The sequence below is a fragment of the Marmota marmota genome, unplaced genomic scaffold, assembly GCF_001458135.2.
Source record: "Marmota marmota marmota unplaced genomic scaffold, marMar, whole genome shotgun sequence".
Lineage (NCBI taxonomy): Eukaryota > Metazoa > Chordata > Mammalia > Rodentia > Sciuridae > Marmota > Marmota marmota.
In genome coordinates this window covers 7,404,738-7,420,512 of record NW_026000093.1, presented here as the reverse complement: position 1 = coordinate 7,420,512, position 15,775 = coordinate 7,404,738, and the positions used below count along the sequence as shown (strand labels likewise).

Genomic DNA, 15,775 nt, shown 5'->3' with positions numbered 1-15,775 from the left:
GAAAACACCTTATAGAAACAGTTTGCAAACTACCAGTGATTAGACACAGCAATTTCTCTCTCAAAGAAAAGCCTTCCAAACAGTGGGCCTTGAAACCCAGGTGTCTCCTAAGGGAGTGCCCTTTCAGAACAGCTGGTTTTCCAGGCTGGCAAAAGAAGAGGGTGGTAAAGGTGGCCAGCAGTCAGACCACTGCTTCCTAAATCCACATACTAGCTCTGTGACAAGGAGAGTGACTTTTTTTTATCTCAATTTTTTTCAACTGGATGAATTATAGTACCTACTTTGTGGTGGTATAAGCATTAAACGTGGTAATGTAAATCCTGAGTGTTTAATATATGTTTATTGTTCCTAGTAGGAGCATCAAAATTAATCATAGAGATGAGACACCTGTCTCCCAGGTCCCCAGCTATAGAATCCTTGCATGGCTTCCCCAAGATAGCTCCCAGTCTGAACCTCTTACCTCAGGCAGGAACACATAAGGAAAAGGGTGTCCATTCCTCTCCAGACCACAGGTGCTAGCACCATTTCAGCTCCCCTCCATGATTAACCTCTCTTGATAATGCCCTTATCCTTTTCCTAACTGTCCTCTCTGCCTATCTTTAATGTCAATCAAGATAACCAGTGCAATAAGGATAGGATTGGGTAGGAAGAAGGGGTGCTATCCCTGTGCAGAACACTCAGAGTCATGCAGGTAGTGAATCAGCTACCCTAATGTGGCTCCACGTCTCTCCTGACTATTAGCATTGAGACTAAATGCAATAGCCAACAATAATCATTACAATCTATATCGTACTTTGCTTATAAAACACCCTTCATGTGTTTATTTAACCCAAAATTCATCTTATTTTTTTCCTTAAGCTTAGAGAAGAAATGATAAAATATCAAAGTTTAAATATATACACACACACAAACATACACAAAACTTTCTGAGAGCTACACATGTGGCTAGTGGTCTGACTCTAGATGTACAATCAAGAAAGAGAAAAGTCGAGAAAACTGCTTTTAGGAATTCTGTTCTGAAGTGTCATAAACCTTTGTTCCATAAAACAAAAATATGTGTAATACTTCTCCTCCAAAAAAAAATATTCACCAAGACATGCATTAGACAATTAAATGTACTTCACAATATTTGGTTTGGGGGAGGGCAGAGTGAGTTCCAATTTCGGCCGTTAGTATTTTCTTCCTGGAGTCAGAAACACAAAAATATAATAAGGTTTCCATGTGTTTTCAGAGAACACTTTAAGTTTCCCTGCCAATCAGATACAGAGTCAACACTGGACACTAAATCTCTTCATTTTTCCTCCTGTGCCTTGTACAAACACCCTATTTGTTACAACACCGGGACACGGAGGATCAGAGATGGTTTTTACAATTGACAGAGGGACTATCAAGTACATGAATTTATCCTTGGTTCAAATAAGCTGGCACAACTTTGAGGATGTTTCTCTAAACTTCTGGAGTCTTTTGAGATTAAGCATTTGACTGGAGATTTTGTGAGAAGAAACTGATACTTCCTGTTGCTCACTGAAGTAGAAAATCCTCAAAAACGAACTATTTTTCTCACTGTATTTCAGAACTTTTTCTTTCCCTTCAATGGTACTTTCTGGAACCCTGAAATGAAGAAGTAACTAAAAATGAAAAGGAACTAGAAATATTTATGAGATGCCTTAAAACTTCAAAATAAAAATTAATAAATAAATAAAGCCATTTCCTTCCTAGCTAATCTTAAGACTGCCTGGAGCTTATATGGAGCATGTTAGGTTAATAATACTAGAATATCCACCAAAACCTATGACCCTGTTTAATTCAAAGTATCAGAGGAATCAGAGGTTTCAAGAGAGCTCTTTTTTGTGTTTGAATCAATTTATCCAAGTCACATGTAGCATGTGCAGAACCAGCTGACAGGTGGACTAAGCCAATGCCCCAGCACTGACCTCCTCTCAATGCCCTAGTGTGAATGGGCCAGACCTCTGACTCTCCAGGCTGTGTCTTCATTTGCCCTTCCCACACACCAAGGCTCAGCCACGCAAGACTGTCCCCCATTCCCTAAAAACCAAGCACAAATGTCTGATTCCCCTTCAATTAACACTAGCATAACAGATTAATCCCCGTATATCATAAACATTTACTAAGTGAACAAAACATATTCTGTGAAGCTATTCATTCCACAAATACTTATCCAACATCATCTACTACCTGATAGTCACTGTTCTAGGACTTGGCTATGACCAAAATACACACACACACACACACACACATACATATATATATATATATGTGTGTGTGTGTGTGTGTGTGTGTGTGTGTGTGTGTGTGTATATATATATATATATATATATATATATATATATATAATCTTCTAGTGTTTCACTTTTTAGTGGAGGTCAGACAATAAACAAATTTTAAAATATCAGATGAGTGACATGTTATAAAGCAAATAAACAAGGCTGATGTGATCAAGAGCCACTGGGTGCTCCCTTTGGGTGATGAAGCAAAGACCACTCTGAAGCAGCATCATGGACAAGGCAGAGGGGTGTGAAACCAATTCAGGGAAGTAGACAGGGGACAGATTAGACAGGGGGAAAGCTGATGAGACTAATGCCAAGGAAAGATCCCTCTCCCTGCTCTTTGAATCCTGGACACAGCAGGTGAACCAAAGAAGCTGGACAGCTATTGTGGGAGACTCGAAGCAGAGGGAAGGAAAATATGGCAACTTGGGCCAAGATGGAGAAAATAGTAACAAGATGAAGAAAATAGATAAAATCAAGATAAGCTTCAGTAATAGTCCACAGTTTCCTTAGGGATTGGATTTTGGAGGCAAGAGAATGAAACAATCTACAAAAATCTGCAGGGTTCTGGCTTGGATAACTAAGGGTATGGTGAGAGAGGGAAAAGTAGGCTGAGTTGGGGAATAAAGAGTTCTGCTTGAGCTTCACCTAATTTTTTTCACCTGTTATGCACAACTTGTGAGATAGAGCAAGCATAATTGAGCTTTATTTTGCAACAGGGAAAACTTAGAGAAAATGATGACCTTTGAGAAACTAAACATCTTTCAAGTCTTTTGATTTCAACTCTAAAATTTATTACCCTAATTTAAAATAATCACAGCCAATGGCAGGGAAAAAAAAAAAACAGAAAACGTAAAATTCAAAAACAAGTGTTAGTTTTACCTGACAGCATTTGTTAAAATGCACTTCTATTTTTTTCTAATATTCAAAGGTAATTATTCTCGTAGTAAGAGAACATAGTGTGTTCAGTTATAGCCATTTTATTTGGACTCAAATGATCCAAAAGTTGAATTGGAATGAATTTAGTAACTTAGATTAATATTTTATTATAATATTTTTGGACACGAGATAGCATAGTTGATTAATGTGTATTAATATGTGTAGGATAACAAGTCATACCTCCAAGAAGACCTCTAACCATATAATCATGGAAAAAGAAAAGTCTGAAACTCAGTATGATAGCACAGATATACCACTAAGACCAAGAGCCTCACATTGCCAGAGCGTAGCTGGTCCTGCTCAGAATCTAAATATAATGCAAAAAAGTAGGTTTTCACCCATTTTAACTTAGGATATAGGAAATATTCAACAAACACTTCTTGGAAGCACTGGATTTCCCCTAATAATAATTTCCCCAAAGAGATCTTACTGGTAATTACAAGAAGCTATTGGCTACAAATAGTTCATCATAACAAGTGGGGGTAAACCCTCATGGTACATATCCTCATAATGGTGGACGCTATGATATTCTGAACTTATAAGAGACAAGCCTTTGATCATTACAGAATCAACCATTTATTTCTAAAAAAAAATGGTATTTCTGATTGACTTTCAGATTAAGGCATCATCTCAAATTATTCAGTCTATATTAAAAAGACCCAAAGCCATGACTTTTGCTTTAGCTCTGATACAAAACTACCAAACATTAAGTAGTACAAAAGGTCAATATTATAGAAAAAAAATCTACTGATACCAAGCTTCAAAGCCAAACTTAATGTTGGTTGAAATAAATGAAGGAAAGACAAACAGTGAATTTCCAAAAATATTTTCCTTTTTAAAAAATGAATTAAGAAGGAAACATAGAGTCTTTATCACATAAAATATTCAGCATTTGCTTTAATTTCCTAAATGAAAAGAAACAACTTTAGAAATGGCCTCAATAGAAACTAGAGTTCATTTGCTGATCTTCCCCTGCTGATTTACAACAGCAAATATTAGTTGTTTCACAAGAGAACAGTACCATTAAAACACTCACTCCTGGTTTCTTAGAAACTTAAAATTCCTGGATTACTTTAAGAAATTTCAGCCAAGTAGTTAAATACAAGTACTAAAAATAGCTGACTGGAACAGACACATGGTGATACTTACAATGTCTGAATTAACATACTAAAACTCAACACTGAGGTTATAATACCTCTCAGGTTACCCAACCTTTCTGCTCAGAACCTGAGAGAAAGGAAGAAATCAATTTAGTTCCTTCCATAAATCTTTCAGAAGACAGATGCAGAATGAGAGATAAAGAGGTAATTTCACTGGTTTAAGAGAATTAAAATTACTACTCTAAAGGAAAACCGAAACAGAATATGGCTTATAATCAGGTTAATGGTGGAATGAACTCTTTGAAGACAAGAACTGTATCTCAGTCGTGTGGGTATGTTCAAACATCTCGCAGAACCCTTCTGCATAGTGGGTGTGTTACCTTCATTTGATGAAATTTCTGAATATGAGTACATTTATATGCACTTTTATGCATCTGTGCTATTGTTTATTTTAGCATCAAAGCCCAAAGAAAGAATTATTCCTCTCTTCCTTATACCCTGACACTCTGAAATGTAAACAAAAATCGTCTTGGTTCTGACTTGTCCTAAAATATAAAGTTAATTTGACTAGCATGGCCCATGCAATATAATAAAAGGAAAATATTGATTAAGAAGGCTATGTAGAAGACACAAAAAATTACCGAATTGTGCCACAGAGCAAATGAATACAGATAAATAAAACTTCACATTGCATAGTAATAAATTTCCAGTGCAATTATGAAATACTGAGAAAAGAAATAATGACTGGAGCTTGTGATACAGAAGATGGTAGTGATCAACACAGAATTCTTCCTACGCACCTGAGAAGGAATGAGAGAAATGGTGATGAAAGAAAGTCTATTATAAATTGCATCTACCTAAACAAGGTCAAGCAACTTGTGTCTGATAAATTCCAGTCTATTTAAAGACCAAACTCAAGGAAACTTTCCAGCTTTGTAAATAGGCATTTTCCTTCTCATTGGACAAAAAAAGTTTTTTGTTTTTTTGTTTTTTTTTTTTTACCTATGTAGCAATACAATATTTCTTGGCCATCCCCATGCACCACTGATAAATGAAACAGGTAACATGCATTTCACATTCCTCTCGCCATTTCCCAGCTTTGCCCTGACTCACACTTCTCTATTCTCTGAGGTGCCCTCTGTCCACAAAGGTTTCCCAGTTCCTCTAGGGAACATATTCATCTTTCTCATTGGAAACCCACTACTACTAAGGCTTGAGCAGGTAGTTGGGCTTTTACCAGCTCTCTAATTTGTTTGCTACTCAATCTTGTTCTCCACCCAGATTGAAACAGACCAATGTTTACTCTAATTTTGTATCATTGCAATAACTAAGGCTGGATCTATATTGAATCAATCCCTTTCACTCAGATGTACCATCATAACCCAATCATTCACCCACCTAGCTGTTTCTAGGTTAAAAGTGGTTCCTTGGGATCTAGTGTTGATCACCTCTTGTGGAACTCTCCACTGGCCTAGACAGCTCAAAAGAACAGGTTAGCATATTAGTTGGTCATTTTCTAAGTCATGTAAATTATAAACCCTTCTATATTGTTAGCTATGATTAGATTCATACAAACATAAAAGTGTTTTTCCTAGCATATAATTGTTATTTATATAAATGAGCCAAAGATGGCTTGTGTATTTTGGCCCCTATATTGTTTATTTCTTCATGCAGGCTGAGAGCCATTAGAGCAAAAGTTCATGAACACCAAAATCAAGTTTTTACATATCTAATAATTTTTTTTAAATATCCCAGATTTTTGTTATAATAAAATAAAAATCCCCAAAGTAAATCTTTAGCTACTTGGAGGCTGCCTGCTCTGCATGCCCCACAAAACCTCACCCTGATGCTACTCAATTTGGAAGATATGGCTACTGTTATGAGGCCCCAACTATCACCACAGCCCTATGGAACTCCCCCCACACACACACTCCCTGCTGAGACTCCACCCAGACTCCTGGGAGCTTTGTTGCCTCCTTTCCTCACAAGGCAGGGAAGCCTCTAGAAGGACCCCGCTGGGAGGAACTTCCCCCACACCAAACTTTTCAAAGCATTAACCAATTAAATTTGTGTGTGCTACTGTCTCTGCCCTATGGTCATATCTTTTCCCTAGATCAGCTCCCAAACACCTCAAGCCTCTACAATAATACACAATATTTATTTCATAGGATGTTAATAGATTTTAGCTGAAAAAAATATGGTCCCATGGTGAATTTAGTTTTGGAAATACTGTTAAACAGATTTCTTTACCAGAGGGCATCTCAGAGCCTTTACTATATTTATAATGCACTCTAACTCTCCGAGAAAAGAATGAAAAGCTCAGTGTTTCACATACTCATTTCACCATGGAAACATTTAGTGGAGAGAATCTTGGGAAGGTAGATGCACAGCCAGGTTATCACATCAGAGGAAGTGGCCCCTGGGCATGGGTGGGTGGGCATTAGAGGGAAAAATAATAAATTCTCCCTGTATGTCTCGCATAAATATTGGTTTATAAATACCATTCTGCGCTAAAAGAAACTAGGGCTTCTGGAAAAGATAGTTGATTCCAGAGCTGGGGAAAGAAATAACTAGATGAGCCTAAAATGTCTTTTATGTGAAAAAGTAAAGAAGCCTTCATAGAATGGACAGTGAGAGGTCAAAATTATATTGGAGCTTAAAGTGCCAAATTAAGGAAGATTTCAACATCAAAAGATGATGATAAAAATAGATTAAACCTGTAAAATAAAATAAAAATCTATAAGTAGATGCTGGTAGAATCATCCCTTGGTACACAGAGGATTGATTGCATCCATGAACGTTCAAGTCCCTTATATAAAAGGGCATGGTATTTACATCTAACCTATTTACATCCTCCCACACAGCTTTAACTATCTCTAACTTACTTATAATAACTACTACAATATAAATGCTACATTAAAAAATTGTCATACTATATTGCTTACAGCATAAGTAAAGAAAAATGTATATGTACAAAGACACAATTTTTAAAAAAAAATATTCTCCATTGGGGCTGGGGATGTGGCTCAAGCGGTAGCGCGCTCGCCTGGCATGCGTGCAGCCTGGGTTGGATCCTCAGCACCACATACAAACAAAGATGTTGTGTCCGCTGAAAAACTAAAAAATAAATATTAAAAAAAAAATTCTCTCTCTCAGTGTCTCTCTCTCTCTCTCTCTCTCTCTCTCTCTCTTTTAAAAAAAATATTCTCCATCTATGGTTGGTTGAATCCATAGAAACTACAGAACCTACATTTTTGTATGTGTGCACGTGCACAAAAAAAGAGAGATTTAAGACCAAAAGATCGGAAAGCTCTATCTATTAGTAGCCTGATAATAAAAGGAGAAAAAAAACCACAGGATCAGAAAATTATCATTTGGGAACCATCATAGTAATAACTGATTCAGGCAAGAATTATCAATGGATGCTAAACTTGGTAAACAGTTTATGATGAATAAGACACACACATGCTAAAGTACAATTAGAATTCATCAATAACGTCTCCCAAATGATGAAAACACACACATACAGAAATTGTAACACAGAATAATAAACTAAATGGGGCATAAATTTAACAACTGGGTGAAATCAGGTAATGTTTTTCTATTCTTTAATTTTTTATATAAACTTAAAATCACTTCAAGATAAAAAAAAAAATGAAGTGCTGAAAAATGTCCCTTCTTTCAAAACATTTTGGTGTTTCATTACAGTTCTAGTTGCTCAATTCATTTGTTGAATCAGTTAATCAATGTCTCACGCACTTTGATCTTTTCAGAAGCCTTTATCATTGAGCACAGGAATCCCTACCTTAGTTCTAGGAACTCAGTGCTCCTTCCTCCAACACCCTCTGTTCCTCAAGAAGTTCTTCCATCTAGTTGGAGAGTCACTATATTAATAGTGATGTGGCTGTACATCTTGCTATGGTGGAATAGGATTTGTCCCTCCAAAAGTAATGTTGAAATTTGATTGTCATTGTGACAGTGTTGGGAGGCAGAGCCATTTAAGAGGTGACCATGTCATTAGGGAGGATTAATGCAGTTCTCACAGGACTGGATTAGTTATTGTGAGAGTAAGTTATTTCAAAGCAAGACCATCCTGTGTTTTGTCTTGTTCTAGGTGCTCACTTGTCCTTCCACTTTTTGTCACCATGTATAGCATGAAACCTTTATAAGATGCAGCAACCAGGATTTCTCCAGAATTACAAGCTAAATACACTTCCTTCCTCAGGTAGGTATGTTGTTATAGAAAAAAAAAAAAACATAAAACACCCTTCAACACCCTCCTCAAAGGCTCCAGAGAAAGTACAATGTACACCAGTAACTACAGGATAACTTAATTCATAAGTAAGGTTTTTTTTTTTTGTATGACCTTCCCAGGAATACACAAGAATAAAGGTTGTAATTTTATTAAAACTTTGAAGTTTACATGGGTTTTTGCATCCCCTTCTTAATAGGTCATTCCTTGTTCTCTTTTGAAATCTTTCAATATATATTATCTCCTCCCATTCCCCAGAGCATCTGGCACAATGGCAGGCATATATTAGGTGCTAAGAAATATTTGACTGACTGCAATGTACTCACTTGTTCCTGTACTAAAGGGAATAAGCTTCATTGTATTAAGTGTGTGCTAAAAAACTATTTAACTAATATTTCAGTGAAATTAACATTTTCTCATTTTCTTTCATTAGACAACCAAAGATACAATAAGAAAAATTATAGATAAGATTATGAAACACTTAAAATTGAAAAATATTTTGTCAGATTCTATCAGTGGTATCCACATTTTTAAGCCTCAAACATTTTAAAGTAACACATCATGTACTATAAAGAAATCAGTGGCAGACATCATATTTAAAGCTAGAAAGGAGAGATGTTCTATAATTCAAAATATCTTACACCCTATAATCTAATGCTTCCATTTTAAAATATTAAGGCCACCAAGAGTAATTATCATCTTTTTTTTTTTTTGGTACAGGAATTGAGCCCAGGGACACCCAAAAACTGAAACACTGAGCCACAGCCCCAGTCTGATGCTGACTTTGAACTTGTGATCTTTCTGCCTCAGCCTCCCAAGCCACTGGGATTATAGGTATGCTCTACCCACACTCAGTGACATCTCTTTTTGAAAGTAAACTTAAGGTCAATAACAGTGTTTAAGATCTCAGTCTCTAGATTCAATTCCATCGTGTAATAAATAAGACAATTTACTAAGTGACCTCAGTAAAATTATTTAATTTTATTAGGCCTTAGTTTTCTTAGCTATCAAACGGGGACATTAATGATACCTAAATCAAAGAGTTGTTGTCAGGCAAAAATACAGAAGTATTTATAAGTCAGTGGACACATGATAAGCACTGAACAAAAACTTATAATTATGGCCATGATTAAGTAAAAATGGAAGAATAAATAGAATCCAAAAGTGCATGATTCAATTTCATTAAAAAGGAAAAAAACATTTACTTTTATATAAAATATGATTATAAATGTATACTTGTGTTTATGAATTTCAATGTATATTTACATGTTATATACACATCATATATATATTGGAAAGAGTGAAAGTGCATGTGCATATGAGATTCATTAAAAAAAAAAAAGATTTTAAGACCATAAACTACCAGAGTAGTCACTTAAAATCAATGAATAACAACATACTTTTATTCTTGCATTTTACTATATTCTTCGAATTTTCTGCCCTGACGAATGGATACCTTTGCAATATCATTCTTTAAAAAAGCCGTTTAAACAAACTTATACAAAAACAAAACATTTTAAAGTGTTATGTTCAAACTTTGTTCCCATTATTTCCAGCAATTAATAAAATATGTTATCTTTCTCATTGCTTTACATGGCCTGCTGGCTTTTCATTATAGAATAACTACAACGCATTCAACAAAAAACAAGATTACCCTCTGCAAGCTCCACTCGGGTTGTCCGCCAGTCCCATCATGTCCTATTCTTATTTTATATATCTCTCCAATCCTTCTTATTTCAACCTGAATGAAATACAAGGGAAAAAACAAATTGCACAGTTTTTAAAATTAAGCATGCTGTTTATTTTCTTTTCTTCATACTGAACTTTTCTACATTCTTTGTTTTTTGTATTGCTAATGGTTGAAAAGCTCTCAGGAACCCTTTCAGGGTATAGAGAAGTCCTCTCAAGCTATCAGTGAACTTCACAGACATAGAATATGAGACAGAAATATCCTGAAACTTGACTAAAAATATGCAGGAAAGAGTCAGATGAAAGAATAGGATAAAAAAACATGCATATGCTCGGTTCTCTGACTACCACACATTTCTCACTGGAAGCCAACACTTTCTGAATTCCAATGACAGAAAGATAGGCTCTTATTTTAAGATGGGAAAAAAAATCAATTTTCACACACACTCACACACAAAAGCTAAATATACAGCAATTTCTACAATAAAGTCTCTGTGAGTCTAGAACCTCCTTCCACTCTGAAAATCCTCTCTTTTATGCCTCCTAGGATAAGATATAGATGTTGTAAGTTCAAGGAAGATAAACAAACCTGCCCACAGATTAGGTGAACTAAAGTTAGTTTTGGACATGACCCCAGAGTATTTGTTAATCCAGATAGAATGGAGAAATAGACATAAAATTACCTCAAGCTCAACTGAAATGCTGGTTGTTACACACTAAGTACTACACGGTGTTCTATATCTCTGGTCCTTCCTCTATCGAAAGGACATAATGCTATTGCACAAAATTTTCATTTCAACTCATGAGGATTTTTTAAAACAATACTCAAGACGTTGTGCAAGGCCACAGGTATTCAAAGATTAAAAAATAACAGCAGAGTTTCTAACTTGGAGAAATACAGAACCTAGAGAAAGAGATTTATAAGCAGACATTTTCAGTATAAGAAAATACATCCAGGATACTAAACCATGAGGATTAAAACCTATATTTTATCACCTTATTATTTAATGACTGAATTGATAATAACCGTCATCCTTATTTCTACTACAAGTAACCATCTGATGCTACAGACTGGAGACAAATAGGCAGGTACTCCTCACGGGTTTTATTTGACTTACATCATTGCATACCTATGGTCTAGATCCCAACACAGTTGGAACAGTCAGGGGCTCCAAAAAATATCAAAACTCCCACTTCATACCCACGTTCTCTGCTTTGAGATTCTTTTTTATTTTTATTTTTTAAGTGCTCACCACCACATCCTCCTCATCCCAACCCCAAACTATATAGCAAATAAAACAGATCTGAGCCTGTGTCAGCAGCATTTTAGGAAAAATCATGCTGGTGTTGACTGGAAGGAAGGAAAAGAGAGATGCTAATCCTTCACGGCCCATTTCAATCCCCTCCTACTTTCTTATTCCCAGAGTTGATCATAACAACAGAACTCAAAGGCTGGCTCTTCCCACCAGAAGAAGCAGGAAGTGAGCCCTCATTTGAGACCTGGTTTATCTCTGAAAGGTAAGCCAACCTTTAGATCTCCTTCTGTTGTCTCAAGAATCTCTTAGAACTTGAGTCTAGACTTCCCCGTTCTCCACATTCTAAGTGAATACAATACAGAGGTGTCTGAGCCATCGGGTAGCAAACGAGTAACTTCATGCAAGTCAGACTGAACTACGCAGCAGTGAGACTTGCTACCTAGGTTGCTGGACAGGCCTGCTTTCTTCCAACTGCATGCAGCCTTGGGAAGAGGAAAGCTCTTCCAAGAGTCTCCCTTAACACATGAAGAAATCCAAAGACATTCAGTCATTTGTCTGGAGACACACAGCTGGAAACACAGTAAGTTCCAAAAGTAAAAGTGGAACTCAAGCCTGTTTGGTCAGAGATACCACCTGTCCTCAAAAATGGTTTTATGCTCCCTTTGATAGAAAGGAAGAAAAAGAGAATGAGAGAGAAATTCAGAGGTGAAAAATGATACCAATTTAAAGGAAATCAAAGCCCACAGAAGAGAAAGAGACAGTAGGAGTAAGCTAACTAATCCTAATTTAGGGTTGTCAGACTATCAAGAGTCCCCAGCATCAATGTCTAGTAACCCCTAACCCAGTGCTTCTCAAACTTTAATATGCACACAAAATTACCAAAAGGGTCTTGCTAAAATGCAGGTTCCATCCCACTGGACTTGGTGGTCAGATTCTGCAGTCTAACCAGCTCCCAGATAATGCTGGCCTGGAGTCCATATAACTCTTCAGTGGACTCCTGATCACCAATGAGATGACAGCTTGGTGCTGGATGAGCCTCTGCTCTCACTTCATGGTTAATGAGAAAGTCTAGGAGGGAATATATCCCAATGCCTCTGACCAGGAAAGGAAGAATTCTTGACAACTGAAATGATACTTTTCATCTGTTGGGTATTTCCCATCTACCAGGCATGTGAAGAGCACATACATTCCCAAATATTCTTTAAATCTTCCAGAAAGCTTTTTGAGTGAGTATCATTACCCTCTTCTTCAACTAAAACGGAAACTCGGGATTCATAGGACAGGCAATCAATTCAAGGTTAGGGAACAAGTGAGAGGCTGATTTCAATTTGAATTTGGCAGCCACAACTACAAAGCCTCCATTCTTAACCAATTGACTACATTTCCTATACGTCAATAAATTCTTTTTAAAGTTTATACATTTTCACTTTTTGTTATCAGACTTCCCCGGAATTTAGAAAGGATGGATCTTATTGCCTTCATTCTACCCATAAAGACGATGCTGGCCTGGAGAAATTAAGTGAGGTATTCAAGATCCCACACAGCTAACATATGGGAAGCCAGGACTCCAACCCAGCTCACCTGATCCACATTCTGGTGTTGTAATGAGATTTCTCAAGCTTGACTGCACTTTAGAATCACCTGGGGAGCTTTTAAAAATCTCCATGCCCAGGCTGTACCCCAGAAAAAATAAACTAGAATCTCTGGAGGCGGAACCAGTCATCAGTCGGTTTTAAAACTCCCCAGGTGATTCCAATGTGCAATCATGAGCATCAATACCATTCTAAGATTCAATGCTGGGCAAGTTTTTCCAGAAAAACACAGAAAGGATGTATCAGACCATAAATACATACACCACAAGGTATATTATGGGGGGAAAAAAAGAGGCTTCTGTGGGATGGGCTTAGGATCTAATCATAATATATGCATTCTGAGTTCTAAACAATCATCTTCAAATAATCTTTGGAAATCCATTGCATATAAGGTGCCTTGAGCCAAAGTGCTCCTTCATGACTGCAGACAACTACTTTTCTTCTAACTTAATGACGGAGAAAGTAAAATGGACAAGTTTGGGTCTGAAGATTTAGAAACCATTTGGATATTAGTTAAAAGCCAGGTACTGCAGCCCGCAAGAGCCTTGTCTAGTGGCTCTGGTTGTCCTTTCTGGTTCTCTATTATTTTCTAGCCAGCCTCAAGATACAAAAGGAGAACTCTCCAGAGACGATGACTGCTGTTTAACAATGCACCAAAGAACTAGATAGCTTGCACCCTGCAGGGTGTGGGGTGTGAATCAGTGGAGTAGAACGCAATTGTCCTCATTGAAATTTGGCCAACACTCTGAGGAACTAAGATGGGGCAAACAGCTGTATTCAAAGCACAGTGTTCTCTGACACCAGGAAGTAAAAGAGAAATTAGAATAGGCACAGACAGAGCTTTAGAATCTGGTGCATAAAGATGCCAAGAAGATAATTTCAAACCCATACAGCTCAGGTGAGCAACATCTACAAATATATGCAAGTATAAAAAAGACAGATTTTCATTACCAGAAGAATCTAAATTGCTTATAACCTGGTTATAACTTAAGTTGAAGCTAATGGTTTATGAGGCCAGTTTCTAAACGATGACCTAAAATGAATCGTCTTTAAAGAAAACACTTTTCTCCTACAAGTTTCCTTGCTTATGTAAGATATGTGAGTGAAACTGTTTCCTTTGATTATTACAATAGGAATTAACATAACTAACTGATGGGGATGCTAATAGACTAAAGATTTATTTTAGATAGGACACATACACACAGTCACACTTTTCTGTATTTCAGAAATGTCATTGCAAACTTCAAAGAACAGTGTTGTTGATGATTCTGTTTACCTGAAACTCATCTTCCTGTCTTGGAAGGAAGAGCTGCTCTGGGCTGTACTTGCTAAGACTTATTGGTCCAGTGACTCCTTCATCTCCATATACCCAGAGTGTGACATTGGCCTTTGTCCCTGTATTTCCGGTCAGCACTATCACCTTCCATTCATCTTCAGACAGAAGAGTCTCACTGCTTTGGGAATGTCTGATTTCTTCTGTATGCGGAAAAAAGGCATTAGTGGCAGATCAGATACAACATCAAGTTGACAAAATCCTCTGTCACATGGGAGCCCAGGGACATCAAAATCAGGTGGGATGTGTGAGGAGGCACTGAGAGGACTCCAGGGAGTTGATTTGTGCTTGTCTCCTTACAGTAAGGTTCTGGTCAGCTGAAATTCAACTACTAAAGTAAACTAAATTAGAACAATAAATATCTGAGGAGCCTGGTAAACTTCTGCCTATTCTCAATGCAACAACACAGGAGTGCAAGACATTTTGCAGTTCTGTGCCCATGGATTTTCCATAAAGCGGTTGCCTGTCTCATGGATTTTATATATAACTACTATAATATAAAGTAAAAAAAACGTGAAATTAAAACATGTTTTCAAATGAGATATAAAAATATCAAATTGAGAACACAGAAAAATTTTCTGAAATATTTATGAAAAAAAAATCTGATGTAGAGAGGAGAGGACAATGAAAAGGATTTGGAACTAAAGAGAATTTTCACATGTTCAAATGGTTCTTGAGATGCTCAGAACAGTTGCCTGTCAGAATGGGGGCTGCACAGCACTAACATTTCACAGGGCAGCCTTGAGCAGCTAGCAGTGCCCAAACAGCTAAGAAGTCCCAAACTAGTATGGTTGTCTTCTTCACCGTCTCGTTAGCCTGCTGACCCACGTGAGAAGAATGCTGACAGCAACTCCCATGCTACTCTGCATTGACTGTCAGGAACTGGTCTATCAATGGCACCTTAGTTCTACATAGAAATATTACACACTCAAGATAATGAGTAAATTTCCCATGTCGAAGGGTTAAAAGGGTTAAAAGGTTTAATTTTATGGCCTAAAACCAGTGGAAGCCCTGGATACCACCTAGGATCTTATTAGTACAGCATCAAGACCAATGAATTCAGCAAATAACTAGTTATTTATTTCCTGCTAAGCTATAACAAAACTAACTTGAAAATAAAAAGTAATAAATGAAAAAAACATGCTCTGGAAGAACTGACGTTACTTTTTCTTTAGTCTCCTGAGTAATCTCTGTCATTAAAACAGCTGGAATTTTCTCTTCAACTGTTGTAGCAATCAACATTTATTAAGCTCCTACTATTTGCTGAGCTCTGAACTGAATGGGTTACATGCATTTTTCATTCAAACGTCACTACAAATCTATGAG

At 36.8% G+C, this 15,775-nt stretch overlaps 1 protein-coding gene across 4 annotated transcripts in view; it reads right to left on the bottom strand.

Annotated features, from left to right (window-relative positions):
• The window catches only part of Rp1 (RP1 axonemal microtubule associated), a 315,568-nt gene that overhangs the window by 111,409 nt on the left and 188,384 nt on the right, over positions 1-15,775 (bottom strand). For all 4 annotated transcript variants that reach the window (XM_048782900.1, XM_048782902.1, XM_048782903.1 and 1 more), the window contains 2 exons: positions 14,393-14,592; positions 10,234-10,320 (listed from right to left, as the gene is read on the bottom strand). In XM_048782900.1, the coding sequence (XP_048638857.1) occupies positions 10,234-10,320; positions 14,393-14,592 (287 nt within the window). The remainder of the gene's footprint in view (positions 1-10,233; positions 10,321-14,392; positions 14,593-15,775) is intronic.